General features: G+C 44.2%; 2 protein-coding genes and 1 long non-coding RNA gene across 3 annotated transcripts; all 3 read right to left on the minus strand.

Annotated features, from left to right (window-relative positions):
* Nucleotides 1-1,790: 1,790 nt before the first annotated feature.
* On the minus strand, nt 1,791-3,307 carry LOC109747575 (peroxidase 31). Its single transcript, XM_020306611.4, has 2 exons — nt 2,997-3,307; nt 1,791-2,886 (listed from the first exon to the last, which is right to left on the minus strand). The coding sequence occupies exons 1-2, from the start codon at nt 3,249-3,251 to the stop codon at nt 2,113-2,115; spliced, it is 1,029 nt and encodes a 342-aa protein (XP_020162200.1). The 5' UTR covers nt 3,252-3,307; the 3' UTR covers nt 1,791-2,112.
* A 1,795-nt stretch (nt 3,308-5,102) lies between these two features.
* LOC109747579 (protein NRT1/ PTR FAMILY 5.10) lies at nt 5,103-13,301 on the minus strand. The gene is made up of 3 exons (XM_020306615.4): nt 13,092-13,301; nt 12,770-12,987; nt 5,103-6,585 (listed from the first exon to the last, which is right to left on the minus strand). The coding sequence occupies exons 1-3, from the start codon at nt 13,231-13,233 to the stop codon at nt 5,305-5,307; spliced, it is 1,641 nt and encodes a 546-aa protein (XP_020162204.1). The 5' UTR covers nt 13,234-13,301; the 3' UTR covers nt 5,103-5,304.
* A 1,439-nt stretch (nt 13,302-14,740) lies between these two features.
* Nucleotides 14,741-15,587, minus strand: LOC141042154 (uncharacterized). Its single transcript, XR_012203971.1, has 3 exons — nt 15,437-15,587; nt 15,221-15,322; nt 14,741-15,119 (listed from the first exon to the last, which is right to left on the minus strand). It is a non-coding gene; the product is annotated as an uncharacterized lncRNA (long non-coding RNA).
* Nucleotides 15,588-16,882: the final 1,295 nt, after the last annotated feature.

The raw sequence follows: 16,882 nt of genomic DNA on the forward strand, positions 1-16,882 counted from the left end.
CAGATCACAAGGTAGGGGTCCTAGGCTAGGCGTCCGGGAGCGATGGTAACAACACGGAGTTTACCAGGTTTGCGCTCTCCAAGGAGATAATACCATACGTCCTGCTTCTGTTTATTGTGTTAGGTGTGTACAAATACATGTATATAGCAAGAGGCTCTGAGTACAAGAATTCCCCTCGGTTTACATAAGTGCGACAACAAGGAAGACCAATGCTGGCTTCAGAAGTCCACAAACCAAAGATAGTAAATGTGTTTCCTTCTCTCCTCTATTTTGTCCAAGAGCGCACAATTATTATTTATACAAGGGGACCGGTCTCTGTATGGTGGGGGCATCATTTTGTCCATGTGTCGGTGGTGCGGCTGGGGCGTTGTTTTTTCGGCTTTGCTAAATCCGGTTGAATGAGTCGTCGTTATGTCTCAGTCGATGTTATATTCATGAGATTTTACACGAAGATCCATACAAATTTTTGTTTCTTTTATAATTTTTTTACATGTTATTTGTATCTAAATATGATTATGCCACTTAACCGAGACTTGGTTAAGCTTGAGCTAACTGAGATATAACCACACCCTTTGTTTTTTCCATATGACAAGTGTGGGGACGAGGCATCATGTTCATGGAGTGTTGTATCTTTCTGCTCATGTGACTTGGATTGGTCATCTTTTTGTTTATCATCTCATAGACATGATTGCAGGGGGAAATAGTCGATCAAGAGAAGGCAGCAGCACACGATACAACCACGCGTCATCTTCTTTTCTGGAACCTCCAAACGGCGTGTGGTTTCTTCCCAAGTGTTCCTCCCTTCGCAAGGAAGGTTCCCATGCGTCCAATCAACATATTAAAAAAAAGAATTTTCTAAAATATGCTCCAAATCTCCTTATTCTGGAGGTCCTGGTGAAATGAGACAAAAAATGCGCGAGCAATCGTGGAAAAATGTAGAAAATATTAAGTCTACCATGCAAAAACACTGACTAGAACATGATGCAAAATGCACCCATAATTGCATTATTACCGTACTACTATATGTAACCCTATTGTAGGTTGAAGCGTTCCTACTCCTCTGTAGAGGAGCCGCACGTATATACTGATCGTAGGCAGAAAGAGCCTCTGTTGTGGCTTACAAGTTTGTACCGATCTCTAGGAGTTCGGTTGTTACACGAGAGGAGGAGAGAAGGATAGCTACGGGAGAGAAATAGAGATAGAGCTAGTTTGAGATTACAATGTGAAGTTTATCTCTAATTCTAACACCTATAACCATGAGTGACAGAGAGAGTGAGTGAGTGAATGAGTGTGTGTTCCTCACGTCCGAAGATGAGATGGTGCTATTGTTAGCCAAGTAGCTTGTGCTGATCAGGGTCCAAAGCAGCGAATTAATAGGCTTTGGAGAGGGAGCACATGGATAATGATGGAACTAGTTTGCGACGAGAAAAAGGACAGATGGAAAAGACCAATAATGCTATCCGCCCTGGCTCTAGCCAGTTTCCAACTGAAACCCGACCCAAAAGTTTGAAGCATGTGGAACGCATATTTGCTTTGACAATTGTTGCGATACTATACTTATTAATAGATTACTATTATTTATCCTTGCAGAAAAAGTTTAAGTATTACGAAAAGTACCACTTTCTCTGACACTAGGGCTAGTACGGAGCATGTTATTTTCGGATCAGGTCTATATCGCAACATTAATTCTTTGCGGTGCTCTAAAACATCAGATGTTTGGGTCTCCCATTGCCTTTGATTAGCTTACTATTTGAGCAAAAAAGAAAAACTATAATAACTTCTCCATGAGCTAAAAAACACAATCTTACATCTCCATTAATTTTCATGACAGAAACAGGCGTAAAACCTAAAGGATGGAAAACAATTGTAAGATAAAACTTGAGAGCAGCTCCCAACAACAGAAAGCTGCCTGGAATAGTTGTTGAGCTGAGACGATACAAGGCCCCACAGGCCGAGTGGCTCTAGACTAGGTGGGCATACAAAAGCTAACTGCAATCAAACAAAAGATAAGCTAGGCGTACTGCTCTTATTACATGCACATATGGCATGACGTGCGGTCGACGGATGCACATTAATTTATGCGGTCGATGGTGTGATGCATCTGATGATCTCTCAAGCCGAGGCCACGAAACCGTCTGCGGTGAGGTTCCTCACCAACTTGGGCCTGAAGCAGTTGTCGCGGTACTCGCCGTTTGGGTCCACGGGCAAATCTGCCATCTTCTTCATGGCGGCGGCGAAGTGCCCATGGAACCACCCCAGATGCTCGTCCTTAGCCCAGTTTTCTACAAAAAATCTTGTTTCCTGGTGTTGGAGGAGCTCCATGTCGGTGCCAAGCACACCCAACCCTACGAGGAGATTGCCGTAGTACTTGTTGTCGAACACGTCGGGGGTGGTAACATCGAGTATGTGCTTCTTGTCCCCTGATCTGGGGCAATTCTCTTTGATTGCCTTGACGAACCAGGCAGGCTCCCCGGTGCGGAATTCTAGGCTCGGGCAGGTTGCCTTGCCGATGGTGTGTGCGCCGGAGAGCGCGACTAGGTCACCCTTGTTGAAGCCGCGGCTGTCGAAGACCTGGATGAGATCCCGGATCTTGGCATCGCGTGCGGGCAGGAAGCGTCTGACCTCGGCAAACGAGGCGGGGCGCTTGCTGTCCTTGCGGCCAAGGTGCACGTCGTACCTTGGTGCCCCGGACATCATGAGGGCGTCCCGGGTGGCGAGCATGGTGATGTCGGCGCACGACACGTCCGTGCACTTGGCTTCGCGCACGGCATCGCGGATACGCTGGATGAGTTGGAGCGCGCCCTCGTGCAGCCCTTTGTTTTGGGGAAGGTCCCGCTCGCTGGAGTAGAGGTGACTTGGCTCCAGCAGGAGCGATGCGTCGCAGCCCTGCACGATGGATACACAAGATGTACATACTTATACTTGATAAATAGTACTCCAACCTCCTTTTCGAAAAAAAAGGAGTAGTAAGTAAGAGCACACGGGCAACAACGTACGTTAGGGAAGCAGTCGTGGAAGAAGATGCGGAGGAGGCCGGCGACGACGCTGATGTCGTTTCTGCGCGCATCCGCCACCTTGTCACGCACAATGTTCTCCAGGTTGGGGCAGACCGTGGCGTGGACGCCGTAGGAGTGGTCGCCGACGTTGTCGGTGGGCATGGAAATGAACTCCGTCGCCGCCGCAGCAGCAGGGCAGACCAGCGCGGCGAGGAGGCCCATCATGGCCAACACCATTGCACCGCTCGACGCCATCGGTCAAAGCTCAGTGAGCCTCTGCTAATGAGTGAGGGAGTGAGAGTGTGGGTTCCTCACGTCCAAGATGCTGCCATTTTATAGCGGATCGAGGCACTCACTCCCTCACTCAATCAACCGATGTGTTTGGTTTTCCCACGCCTAGTCGGACGTCCTCTAACTATCCTATCCATCCTTATTTTAGGGATTAATATCCTATCCATCCAATATAGATCCGAGGGCTGATGACAATTGTTTGCACTTACAACCTGCAGCTATCACAGTTCTATGCACTATCCCGCAACCTTTTCGGAAAAAAAAATGCACTATCCCCCAAAGCCCAGATGCACCGTCTATGTTCCACCCCGATCAGATCCAGATTCTGTTTCTCCTTCTCCCTCATCGCCGCTCTACAATACCTCGCGGTGCTAACTAGTAATATTGCCGTTCGTCGCGGTCTGCCTCACAGGAGAGTTCTTGTTTTCTTTCCTTTTTTAGCAAAAAGGAAGGGGTTTCGTTGAACACTCTGTGATCTGAAAATTATTTTATCTTGTATGAATGCCTTCAGCTCCAGATTCCGTGTGTTAATGATCTGTGATGTGGATTTAACATGTGGAAATATTTTTCATGTTCACGATGTATATATGTGGTTGACCAGTGATTCGAAACCGTGAAGGATTTTGGATATATTTTTTAATTTTAGATGAATAATGCGTACATAACCATGGCTTGTTAATTTTGTTTCTTTCCAGATTGTCACTGAAAATTTGCTTCACGTTATTTTCTGAAAATGTTTACCCTCATTAGTTCATGTTGAGAGAGAGACCAAGAGTTCTGACTTGGATATGCTGGATGATGATGCTCGGCATGGTCCTGTCCATAAAAAAGAGATTGTGTACGCAGTTGAGGAATAATCTGCTAAATCTGAGTTGTTTCCTTGCAAACTGTTAGGGACTTGAAGACATGAACTGTGATGAGTTGAGTGTTCTTTCTGGAAAATTGCTGCACGGATCTCGATAAAATGTCTGGTGGCGCATAGCTAGTGGACGTCCAGTAAGGTGTTGGATTTGAATTTTGGAGAGCGGAGATATCGATATTGGATCTAGCAACTGGGAAGCTATTATACATCACGCACTCCAATAGATACTCACACGGCACCGTAGTAGGTAGTAGTTACTTACGATCAAGTAGGAAGCGTTGCAGGCGGCAAGTACAGATTAAGTAAGATACGCACACTGCACCGAGCACTGACGGCAGTTAACTTAAGCGTCGTTGCACGCAGCAAGAGTGGACCAGCTAACTTAAGTAAGTAGCGTCGTTGCAGGCAGCAAGAAGGGAGGCAGTTAACTTGAGATTAATAGGTGGGCGGCGGAGTAGAACACAAAGAGTTGGTGCACCAATATGTCGAAGGCTGATACTGCGCATCGGAAGGCCATGGCTTCCCTTACTATGCTTGTGTGTTGGGTTGTTTGGAACGAGAGAAATGCTAGAGTGCTTAGAAAGAAATCCACGCCTCCCTTCCACATCCTCAAGCTCATCCAGGACAAGGCCAAACTATGGGTCGCTGCAGGGGTTAGGCATCTGAGTGTCATCATGCCCCAAGAGTAGTCCTATTTTTTTCGGTTGTGTTGTATCTTCTCTGACGGGCTATGTTGTGGAGCCGATGTATTGCACTACGAACTCTCTTTCTCCCTTAATTAATGAATGAGGCAAATCTTTTCCTTCCGTTTAAAAAAAAAACCTAATGCCACGTGACTAATAATCCAAGATGATTAATGTGGCGCCGTTGACCAAACCAAGTGGATGCTTTCGATAGTTAAGAAAAATCAGCATGTAGAAATGGGCTTTGTGAAATGCCAAGTAGTACCATATTAATTAATATAGCGCTGGCGTATGCAGATATACATTTGTATCTACCCAATTCATGGAGTGAGAAATTCTTTGTAGCTCATCGATCACCTGGATTTGTAGACACGCATTCATAATTTATCGTCCCAAATTTCAGTATACAACAACATTTTTGTAAGGGAATGGCAGGAGCTCTGCATTTTGTAGTACATGGTAGGTCCTTGCTTCAGCGGAGCCTCTTGTGGCTGTAGACGTAGGTGCTTGCGCACCGGAGGAAGAGCGCCAGCTCAGTGGCGCTGAGGCCGGCAAGCAGCCAGTAGAAGTAGTCGAGGTGAGCACGGTTGAGATTGTCCGCGAACCAGCTGTCGCCACCACCGCTGCTGGTGATGCGGTCGATCAGGGAGATCAGAGCGCCACTGATGAAGTTGCCCATGCCGATCACGCTATAGTAGAGTGCCATGCCCAAGCTGCGTAGCTCACTGGGCATCTGGTCGTAGAAGAATTCCTGCATCCCGACTTCCGCGAACACGCCTGCCACCCCGATCAAAACATATTGTGGCACCAACCACGCCCAGCACATTGGCACTGTTGCGTCAGCATTGTCCACCAGCCCATGCTCGCGTGCTGTCTCAAGACGCCGTGTTTCCACCAATGCCGCCACCAACATCGTAGCCAGCGTCAACGTCATGCCCGTGCCAACGCGCTGTAGTAGCGTCAGACCCGACGGGGTGCCTGTCACGCGCCTCAGCATCGGCACCAGCAGACGATCATATATGGGGACGAACAACAGAGTTGTTGCAGGCCCTAACATCTGAAGCGCCGCCGGCGGTAACTCCAGGCTGCCAAAGATGCGGCGGTCCAGGGTGCGGGCCTGCTTGTTAAAGAGTGTCATGAACTGTGCAAACACCACACCATATGCCAGGCACGCCGCCCAGATTGCCAGCAACCGTACCACGCCATGCGCCTCCTCCTTTTTTACCGCATCCTCTTTCTGTTCTACCTGGTATTCTTTTTTGTAACCAAGCAATGAGCTCGAAGTGGCATTGTCATGTTGGGCTAGCGCGGCAAGGCTACGAGCAAGGAGGGCAAAGGGGTTCTCAGCACCGGGACTGTGTGCATAGAGGCGGTATGTAGGGGTGCCAAGGAAGAAGACAACTAAGGCACCGAGCATGATGGCGCAGAGCATGCCAAACCCAATTCCCCAGCCAAGGTTCTCCTGTATGTAGCCGACTACACCAACAGAAATAGTGATACCTACAGCCAGTGAGAAGTACCACCAGTTGAACAAGGAGCTGCGGGCGGCGCATTCCCTGGGGTGGTTGGAATCGAACTGGTCAGCGGCAAAGGCCAATGCATTTGGATTGTCTGCGCCCTGCGCGATGGCGATGAGGTACAGGGAGGTGTAGAAGAACACCACCCGCAGCGACAAAGGATGGGAAGAGGTGTCGCCCGACAACGATGGATGTTGTGCCGTGAGCACAGATGCTAGAGTGATCATGGCATACCCCTACACATGTAAAAAAAATAGTTGTCAACGTTTGCTTAATGGTCCACCCATTAATAACAATTCCAAAACTGCAAGAAACATTTTCTACATGTATAATTTGAAGATATGTTCTAAACCAGATTAGTAACGACAGAAAAAAAAGGCTCCCACACCTTACCAATCGGCTTCTGAAAGGGATTTGTGAGATACTTGCTCCCTCTCTCTCAGTTTACAGGGCGTGCGCGTACCCTTAGGTCGTCAATTTGACCAACCTAATACAAGTCATATATTACAAAAAATATACCAATATAAACTTCAGATGTTCTATTTTCAAACGGTATAATTTTTTTGTTATATAGTTTATATTAGGGTGATAAAATTGGCAACCTAGGTATACGCGTAGGACTTGTAAACTGAAACAAAGGGAGTATCAAATTTAAGTGAACATGTCTAATACTTGCATTTATTAATTCCATGATTTTCATACATGAGAGAAACTTAATGAGACGTCAGGCTCATCGGACGAATATAACTCGGACACAAATATGAATGTCTTGTCATAGATATTAGGAAATAATATTGTGATTTTCTTAAATTCATACAATTGCATATCACCCATTTTAACTTCAAAGTATATGTTCTCAAACCGTAATCTAAAATACAATAGAAACTGCTTGTTTCTTATATTACAGTTAGTAGTCAATTTTTTTATTTAGGTTGGAATGGATGGATAGGGCAATTCCTTGTCTTTCAGAAAATCTCTAAAAATTCTACATCATAAAAAGTTTCTTCTTCCTTTAAATTGCAAAAATTCATGGTAATTTGATTACACATCTTTAGTAAATTCAATTAGGCTTTAATTCTAACACTTTATCCACTATGAAATCTCCAAAAGTGCTCCCTTTGATCGAGTTTGTGAGGTCTGTGAATAACTTCGGCATTTTCCAAGGGAGATAACTACTTATCTTATTAATACCTCCCTCTCTCTAGCTAATTAATGTAGAATGGCAGACAACACTTGTGCTTGCAATGGATAAATCAATTGATCATGTTACACAACTGATAACTACTACATGGAGTGGGTGTTTTTCACGCGTAATTAACTACACATCCTAATATTAGTGAATCGACCTCGATGGCCCTGGATTTACAAACATGAAGGTAGGGAGTACTTCTTAATTAATGAATTATTGTTTGGAATTATAAATATATTATCTTCAATGTAAAATTTCAATGGCCTCGAATTCTTTTCACACAACCAAAAGGTAAATTTCCTAAAATCCTACTACCACGACCTCATCTGTACCCCCCAAAATCACCTATTGGTGTTTTTCCCTCCAAGACATTTGCCCTACCTCCATTCCACAACTTTCCTGACTCGATGCCCCTTTGTCCAACTAGGAAGTGTACTATGCCTTTCTACATATGAACCCCAATGTTAGCTCTACACTAGATGGTTCTGGGCCCAGTTTCTACAGAATGTAATAACACTTCATAAAATACATAGTTCTCCCCTTCTTTCGGGACTTTCACAACCAGATTGTCCATGTAGTGGGTTTCAATAGAGCACATACGGTTCTCCTTCGCAAGGACATCATTGGTAGATCTGCCAATGACTATTGACACATCCCTCTCAAAAATTGTCTACCCAAAGCCATTGCCAAGCTTCTAACTACCAGTGTAAACCCCCTAACCCCCCTCCTTACTCATGGTGATCAAGCTGGATTCATCAGTGGCATGTCTACCCGAGCGAATTTTATTTACGTGGCATCACTCCAGAAAGACACTCACTATGATCTTCAAGACACGATTCCCATAAAGCTTTTGACTCCATTGTTTGGTACTCGCTTCTCCTCATTCTTACACACATGGGTTTCCAACCAGCCTGGTGCTCTTGGATTCACACACCACTCTCCTCCAGTAAAATGGTGGTCCTCCTAGGTGGTGTCCATGAAAATTGGATTAACTGCAAAATGGGCTACATCAAGGTGATCCGGTCTCCTCTTACCTATGCATCATTTTTTTTAGACTTAGTACAACACCAAATGCTCATAGCCCACGCAGATGGCCTTCAACGCCCCACCCCGCAACCCTAACATACCCCTACCATCCCCCAATACGGAGAAGACATGCTGATTCTATCCCACACCTCCTAGAGGTTGATAACCAGTTTAAGACTATCCTCGATGACTTTTTCTAGCCATTGGTCTTTCGTTAAACGTCCACAAAGCCACCTTTCTCCCCATTTATTGGAAATATGCACTAGAGGCAACAATAAATTGATTATTTTGTTATTTTTCATGCTCATAATTAATTTTATATTTCTATGATATAATAGGAATGGTTATTGAATGTGAGATTCAAAGGAAAACTCAGTTGCATATGTGAAAACATAGACACCATAAAGATCCATGATCTAGCCTCTAGGACTAGCTTATATTGTTGATGATCCTTTTTACGTGATCATAGGCATTTTCAATGTGACAAGGATGCTGAGAAAATATTGTTACGAGATCAGTGGTGTTCGATAGACCAGACTTATGAACTACTGCGAGATCGTGTCGTATAATTATTATTGATATTTTCTATGAAGTGTTATCATTTACTTGCGTCCTTGGACCATGAGAATATCATAGACATGTGTATCAGATGGATAATTTTGATTTTGCCAATGTCACACCATAACTGGGTTATTATAAAGGTAGATGACGGGTATACCAAAGAAGTATGTCACGATGCTCGATAGTTCAAGACTGGGATTAGCTCCTCTGGCGATGGGGCACTACAGTTTGGGCCCACTCGGTATTTCTCTATCCGACATTGTCTGGCCAGACATAGTGATTGACATCACAGGGATACAAGAATGTAGAAACAGAAAAGAGAACAAAATTGGTAATGAGGATAACTGGGTATAGTGATCAAAGTGTTGATCACGGGGATACCACTAAAAGTCTCGCATCGGGTTTTATAACATATCCCGAAGCAAAGAGAATTGTATGCGATAAAGTCAGGTTGGATCAATGAAGATCTTCGTGAATATGTGAGAATTATTAAGGGTGTCTAGACCTATTGATACTTATTGACCGAAGGGTGTTCTAGGTGATGTCTGCATGATTTCAAACCTATAGGGTCACACGCTTAACCACCATTGATTTCCAAGAGAACTAGGAGATAATTGATTGTGAAAAAGGACTTTTGAAGGTGCTCGAGATGATCTCAAAAGTGTCCCGGGAAGTCCTGGAATGTCCCCGTGATGTCTAGAAGTGCCCCGAAAGTTGTCAAAATGTTTTAGAAGCTACTAGGGTGTTCTAGAAGGTTCCTCATGGAACTACGCCCTACTTCCATGTGGGCAATGCCGCCCATAGGGTCTCATGTCGGCAGCCCCAAGGGAAATTTGGGTGGCAATGTGACCTTCGCTACTCCCACACAATTGTTTATAAACACACCAACCCCTCCTTCCTCTGGATAACTGCAAACAACCATGAACCCACTCCCTAACAAATCTCCTTTGTTCTTAACAGTAATGGTCTTACCACCTTCTTCTAGGAATATACTTGGCTCCTAAGCCAAACCCCTTATGGTGTCTCACAGATCTTGCAAAACGGGCTATTGTCTAGCTTATGAAACCACATTACTAATGTTGCCTTGTTCGAGTTAGATGTTGTGCTATCTTTATTGCATGATTTTCCTCCAAACGACAGAAATGACGAATGATTCCTAATCCGGCCCCCTTCCCCTACAAGCATTCTTACTCCTTCCTCACGATTGAGCAGGACAAAGACTCCAACTCCCCTCTTATTTGGAACTCCAAGATGCGAGGCACAGTATAATTTTTTGGGTGACTACTTTTTAAAGATGGACTAAATTCAAAATGCAACCTCTTACACAAGAACATCCACAATACATCCTTCCCAAGATGTGATGCCCTCTGCGAGGATGTACTCAACTTATTCATCCAATGTCCGTGTGGTAAGGCTCCCAATGCCCACCTCCATTGACTGCCTTTGGGATGTCCTCTTCCGGCTCATCCTCGACAATGACTTATGGCCATCGGTGGCTCTTTCCATTCCGTGGAATACTTGGGACTCCAGGAATTCTTGCGTCTTCCACAATGAAACACACTTTTTTTTGCTTCATGGGAAAAACTTCTGATCTATTCATCAAACAATGTGGGAGTACAAAGAATACTAGATGTGAGAGAAATTACATCCATGTCTATAGACAACTAGCGATGATTATAAGCAGCGGAGCAAGCTGAAGGCACGCCGCCTCCATCGCTCCCGCCTTATGAGAACCGCATATCGGAAGGATCTAACTTGTAGGCACACTATCGCAGCCAAACGAAGACCATGTCCAAGAAGATCCAGCAAAGACAAACACCGATCTATTCCCGCGAGATCCGCCGGTGAACACCTCCTCACCCCCCCCCCCAAATGCTAAACGCTCCATCAGGGCGGGGGGCTAGGATGGGAGGGCCTTATTCCATCTTTAGGGAGCCGCTGCCTCCTCACCTTCCAAAGCGGGATACGAACCCTAAACATACTAAAAACCGAGCAGGAGTGCTCCTGCTGTCAAGGGTCGGGATCCACCATGCCTCCATGGCCTAAGGCTATAGGAGATGAGACAGATCGACAGTAGAGACAGAGGGAGGCGGTAAAAAACATGTCGCTAGGGAGTCGTTCGATGGAGGATGAAAACTTGCACAAATACTCAAAGTTTAATGAAAGACACTCTGTTAGTATCACTATTAGGAATATTCTCATCGACTTCATTCTTTGGCCCTTTAGAGTTAATGGGTATGTAGGGTTTGAGCCCCAATTATCCCTACCAAAATTTTTGTATCGCCAAAACAAGGGAATTACCAAATATCTGGAAAGCACCAATCATTTGGATTGCAACCATTGCCATTTACCAAATATTTGGCAAAATGGATAGACCTGTTCGGTTGGCAACTAATTTTCTTCAATCCTAAGATCAGGACCGGTCAACTACAAAATGCATGCAACTAGATCTCCACCCAGAAAAAGAGTTGAGACATGAATGTGAATCGCGATAGAAGAGATGATTGAGGACTGAGGTGGATTTGAATTTTCTTACGTACTTGTACCAAATCCATGCAGTACATGAAATATTGTCACCAGAGTTTATCATGAGAGGATGGCTGAAAAAAGGAAATGAAAAGATCGGAAAATCTGAAAGAAAACCCTGGATGTTCAAAGGGAGCTTCTTTACATGAACATCAAAGGGAGTTGCCACCCAAATATTTGGCGAAGGATGTCTGGCGCAAGCTAATACTTTGGTAAGGTGGGCATCGGCTTGAAACCAGAAGTGCGCAATTGCGGCTGTCCGTTTGATTGTTCAAAAAGATTATATATAAGAACATAATTTGTACAAAAGAAAGTGTTAAATTTAAAATATTGGTACTATAATGTTTAAGGTCATCATGGTCAATCTTCCAAAGGAGAACTGCCAAGAATAAGTAAAGCCTAACACATGAAGGACATTTAAGTGACATGTACTTTAAAATGTAGCAGAAATTCATAATTCGAAAACAGAAAATAAATAATTTTGAGGTATGTTTTACTCCCTCTGTCCCAAAATAAGTGTCTCAACTTTGTACTAACTTTAGTACAAAGTTGTACTAAAGTTGAGACACTTATTTTGGACGGAGGGAGTATATCATAAGACATCCATTCTAGGAACACATATTACTTAATTTGAATTTCAAACATGCCTATATTGGACTATAGCTTTAGGCTCATAAACTTGTTAGACTGTCGCCACGAGGCAACGCTAAAACCTTGTTAGTGTTATTCTTTTAGATCTGTGGGCATTAATAGTCCTTTCGCCGAAAAAAGTAGTCATTGCCCCTGCCGTTGTTCCTTGATTACTTAAAGATAGTTCATACAAATATTTTTTTATATATGGAAACTACATCACGTCATTATATAATAAATACATACATGATTGATCCGTATCAGAAAAAATCCATATTTGGTGACCAACCTACCGTTAGTTGATGGCACATCAGCCTTTTTGAAAGTTGCATTATTGCATTCTACTCCACACAATCGATTATTTTTAGATTAAATAGATTTGAAAGCAACGAGTTTCGGTATTCAAGGTCGTGGCCTACTGATTGTGCCGTAAGTAGAAATGTTGAAATAGTTAAAAATGAAGGAGGATTTCTACTTGGTTTCCATACCAGGACGTAGAGAGTGCCGGCGAGGATGATGGATCGGTAGCGCCCCAGCCACGAGTCGGCGACGAAGGCGCCCAGCAGCGGCATCAGGGTGGCCGTTCCCGACCAGACATTCACGGCGGCAGCGGCGGCGGCGTTGGAGTGGCCCAGTGGCCCCGTCATGTAGGTGATCAGGTTCGCCGACACGCCGTAGTAGGCGAAAGCGCTGGCGACCTCCATCACTTCATGTATGCCGCCGGCCGGCCCGTATTCATTGCTGATTAATTAGTTGGCGCCACCAAATCAAAAGCTTATCTAGGACGGTGCGTACGCGTGTAGTACATACCGGCGACGAAGAGGGCGGAGCGCCACCCGCCGGAGGTGCTGCTGTAGACAGGGCGGCCACGGAAGTCGGAGACGCCGGCAAGCGGTGGCTCATCGACCGCGTCTTCCGTAAGGAAGGGAGCCTCCGCGTCCACCATTGCCATCTTGCTACACCCCTCAGTACTCTACTCTGTCAGAGCTAAGTAGGCTCCAGCTCTGTCTGCACTGTCAACGCGAGACAAAAATCTTTGCCAGCTTGGCTTATATATACGCTGCTTGTACGTTGTTGGTTGGATTAGTTACAAGACTTGAGAGCAGCTAAATGGCTCCCGAGTTCATCTGAACCTGCGCGTGAACAGTAAAATCAAAAGAAATACTAGAAAAAATCAAACAATTTTGATTTTTTTTTGCGTGGAAGATGTGTTAGTGCGTGATGTTCGTGCCAAATTTCAGCTCATTTGGACATCCAAGCTGCTCTCAGGAAAAAAAACAAAATTGGAGACTTTGAAAAAGTTTACTGTTCCGGACTGATATTTTTTTTTCTGAGAGCTGCTCGGACACCAAATATGCTGAAATTTGGAGCGGACCTCACACACTACAATGTCTTCCATGCAAAAATAATGCAGAACTTTTTGAATGTTTTAGTATTTATATTGATTTTACTCACCGATGAGCTCGGGAGCTGAAATGGATATTCGACAACACTTCTCTTTCTTTTCTTTCTGAAGGAAAAAAATTCTAATTAAGTTATAAATGTATATAGAAAAATTAATGTACTAGCTTGGCATCACGGTGGAGTTTTTTAACCTAGTACCTAATCCCTTGTTCCAAATATATATCAGATCTATTATTAAATGTACTTTCGATGTGTTGTAGATATAGACATTTTTTAATATAGATACGGTCAAATATACAGAAGTTTGACTTAGGAAAAATCTAGAACTTCAATTATTTGGAAAGAAGGAGTGCTTTCACATCTTTTATAGCATTGATGTTGGTCAATATCTTGTGGCCTTACCACCTTGCTCGGGCGTGATTATTTGTCCAAGACGATGACAATGTGCTCACTCTATTCATCAAGACGGTCCTTATGTGCAATCACGTGGAGTACCAACATTCGAAGTACATAAGATATTTTCCCATCTAAAGATTTTAAAGCCAACGACAATCGTTTGATGGGTTCGTAGAAGTAGAAATATCTATAATGCGAGGCCATTTTCCCAAGAAGTGAAAACCAAAAGGAAAACAAAGGTTGCATAGTAAGTTAGTGACTAACTTATGCAACAACACAAAAACATGGGTTCAACCTAGACACAAACACCAGTAGGAAAAGAGACTTTTACCCCGGTTCATAAGGGCGTTTAGTCCCGGTTCTGGAACCGGGACTAAAGGGTCGTTACTAATGCCCTAGCCCTTTAGTCCCGGTTCTTACACGAACCGGGACTAAAGGCCGTCCACGTGGCCGGTGCGGGGAGCCCAGGCAGGAGGGACTTTGGTCCCGGTTGGTGCCACCAACCAGGACCAATAGGCATCCACGCGTCAGCACCTGGCAGGAGCTGAGGTTTTTGTTTTTTTAAAGGGGGTAGTTTAGGGGTTTTGGGGGGTTAATTTAGGTGTTTCATATATTGTGTTAGCTAGCTAATTAATAGAGAGAAGTGTCTTCTCTTATCTCCGTGCTTTGTCGACGCTACGTACTATATACGTATGGAGAGGAGTAGACACGCTAGCTAGTAATCAAATGAAGGAAACAGAAGATCGTCATGAACATATATATATATATGCATACAGAGAGAAGTGATATCGACCACCTCTCCTTCTCCGAGATATTGGTCGAACAACAAGTTCTCGTATATCTATCCGACACTACCGGCTACATATATACAATAATTATCTCTTACAATACAATCTCCTAATTATATTGTAGGAACACAGGGTCCACATAGTATTCTCCGTTTTCAGCGATCACGTGGTCAAGGAAGAATGCCGCCAATTCCTCTTGAATTCCTCGCATACGATCTGGTGCTAGGAGTTGATCCCGCTTCCGAAAAATCTAATTTGAAGAAGGGGGTCAATACATATATATATGAATAAATGAAACTCAACACAAATGATGGTAATAAAATAAAATTGTGAATATTATTGCTTACGCACTTCATATTGTTCTTCAGTGTAGCCCCGCTCACAGGTATGGTAGCGGATGGACTCGCAAATGTAGTATCCACAGTAATTATTCCCGGGTTGCTGCCACAACCACTTTACAAGAAATAGAGGTCAATCAAACTGATAAGCAAGCATGCTAAATGGTATTGATCAAACTAGCGCTTGAATCACTAGGAGATGCGCGGAACATGCTACTATAGTACTTACTTTCGGGTGTCTAAATTGCAGCTGGTTCGGCAGTCCCGGGGCTTTTGAGATGAATTTTCTCCAAACCCTGCCAGACAAGGAAAACAATTACTTGATATCAGGAAATGAACAAAGTTGCTGATATGGTGGATAATGATCGATTTTAACTTACTTCTGGAGCATTTGAGTCATGTTCGCATAGTCCTGGGGATCTTTTCGTCTCGAGTCTAAGACGGTTACTACTCCCGGCTCAAGCTTAATCTCTAGGAGAATATAGTGGAAGCTGCGCATGCATGCATAAGTCATCAATTACATTACTATAACCTGAACTAATAAGGGAAACCGAATATGCAGAAGACAGTAACACTCACTTGAAGTTGTAAGGAAAGAGTATTATATCTTTGTTTTGATTTATTACCAACGATTGTAGCAAGTTGGCCTCGGTATCTTTGGCATGAAATTTAACCTCATAATCATCTATGAGATTTGTGTTAATGAACCCAATATCACCGATTTGTCTTTTCTTCAATTCGGCGATCTTCAATCTGCATAATATAGCGAGGATAAGTATAAATACATGCAATGAAAGAGCTGACCTATATAGAGAGACTTAATGACAGAAGTAGTACTACTTACAGACAGTAGCAAGTGATCGTTGTTTTATCGAGGGACTTTAGATTGTAAAACTGGAAGAAATCCTCAAATGGAACATTCAGCAGTTCAATTCCAACGAGGTCATGCTCCGGTTTAACTCTCAGCGTTAAAGTACTCATCCCATCAGACTCTCTGCAGGTTTTCATGTACCAATCATGTAGTCTTCGCATCATCGTGCTTAGAGATTTGACATCTTTGACGAGAGGCTTCCCGTAATGGTATTTGTGTTCGTCCACCTCCATGATTTCATAATGTACATCGTCGGGCAGGTAATCTTTGGCACCATACCCGGATCATTAGCGACGATGTCTTTTGACACCTTGAGCGGGGGGCACGATTGGTTCTCTTGTTCGCCGAGCTGGGCAATTTTTTTCCCAGCTCGTCGTTCTTTCATCCTTTTATCACTGACAGTACTTCCCGACCGCTCCGCTTCGGCATATGCCTTTGCAAGAACGCGCTCATAGTTTCCTTTTGGCGGAGACTTTGGTGGTTTTGTCAGGGAAGCCAGAGTGCGCTTTGCTTTCACCGGATCTACCTTCTCCTCCGGAGGTGGATGTTTCTTTGCTTTGACCCCTTCAAAGAAGTTCTTCACTTCGGCTCGCACGATCTTCGCGTTCTCCTCCTCGGTCCTCTCATATGGTAACTTTTCTGGAGTCTTCAGAGAAGGACCGAATCTGTATTGCCTCCCGCCTCTGGCAGCTGTACTGCTAGACGCCGGCAGAGCAGACGGAGCGGCTGCAGCTGTCTTCTTTCCTTGCTTACGAGGCGGAGGAGAAGGACTACGACGCGCCGGAGCAGCCGCAGCGGCGGTGG

The sequence above is a fragment of the Aegilops tauschii genome, chromosome 2, assembly GCF_002575655.3.
Source record: "Aegilops tauschii subsp. strangulata cultivar AL8/78 chromosome 2, Aet v6.0, whole genome shotgun sequence".
In the NCBI taxonomy this organism is placed as follows: domain Eukaryota; kingdom Viridiplantae; phylum Streptophyta; class Magnoliopsida; order Poales; family Poaceae; genus Aegilops; species Aegilops tauschii.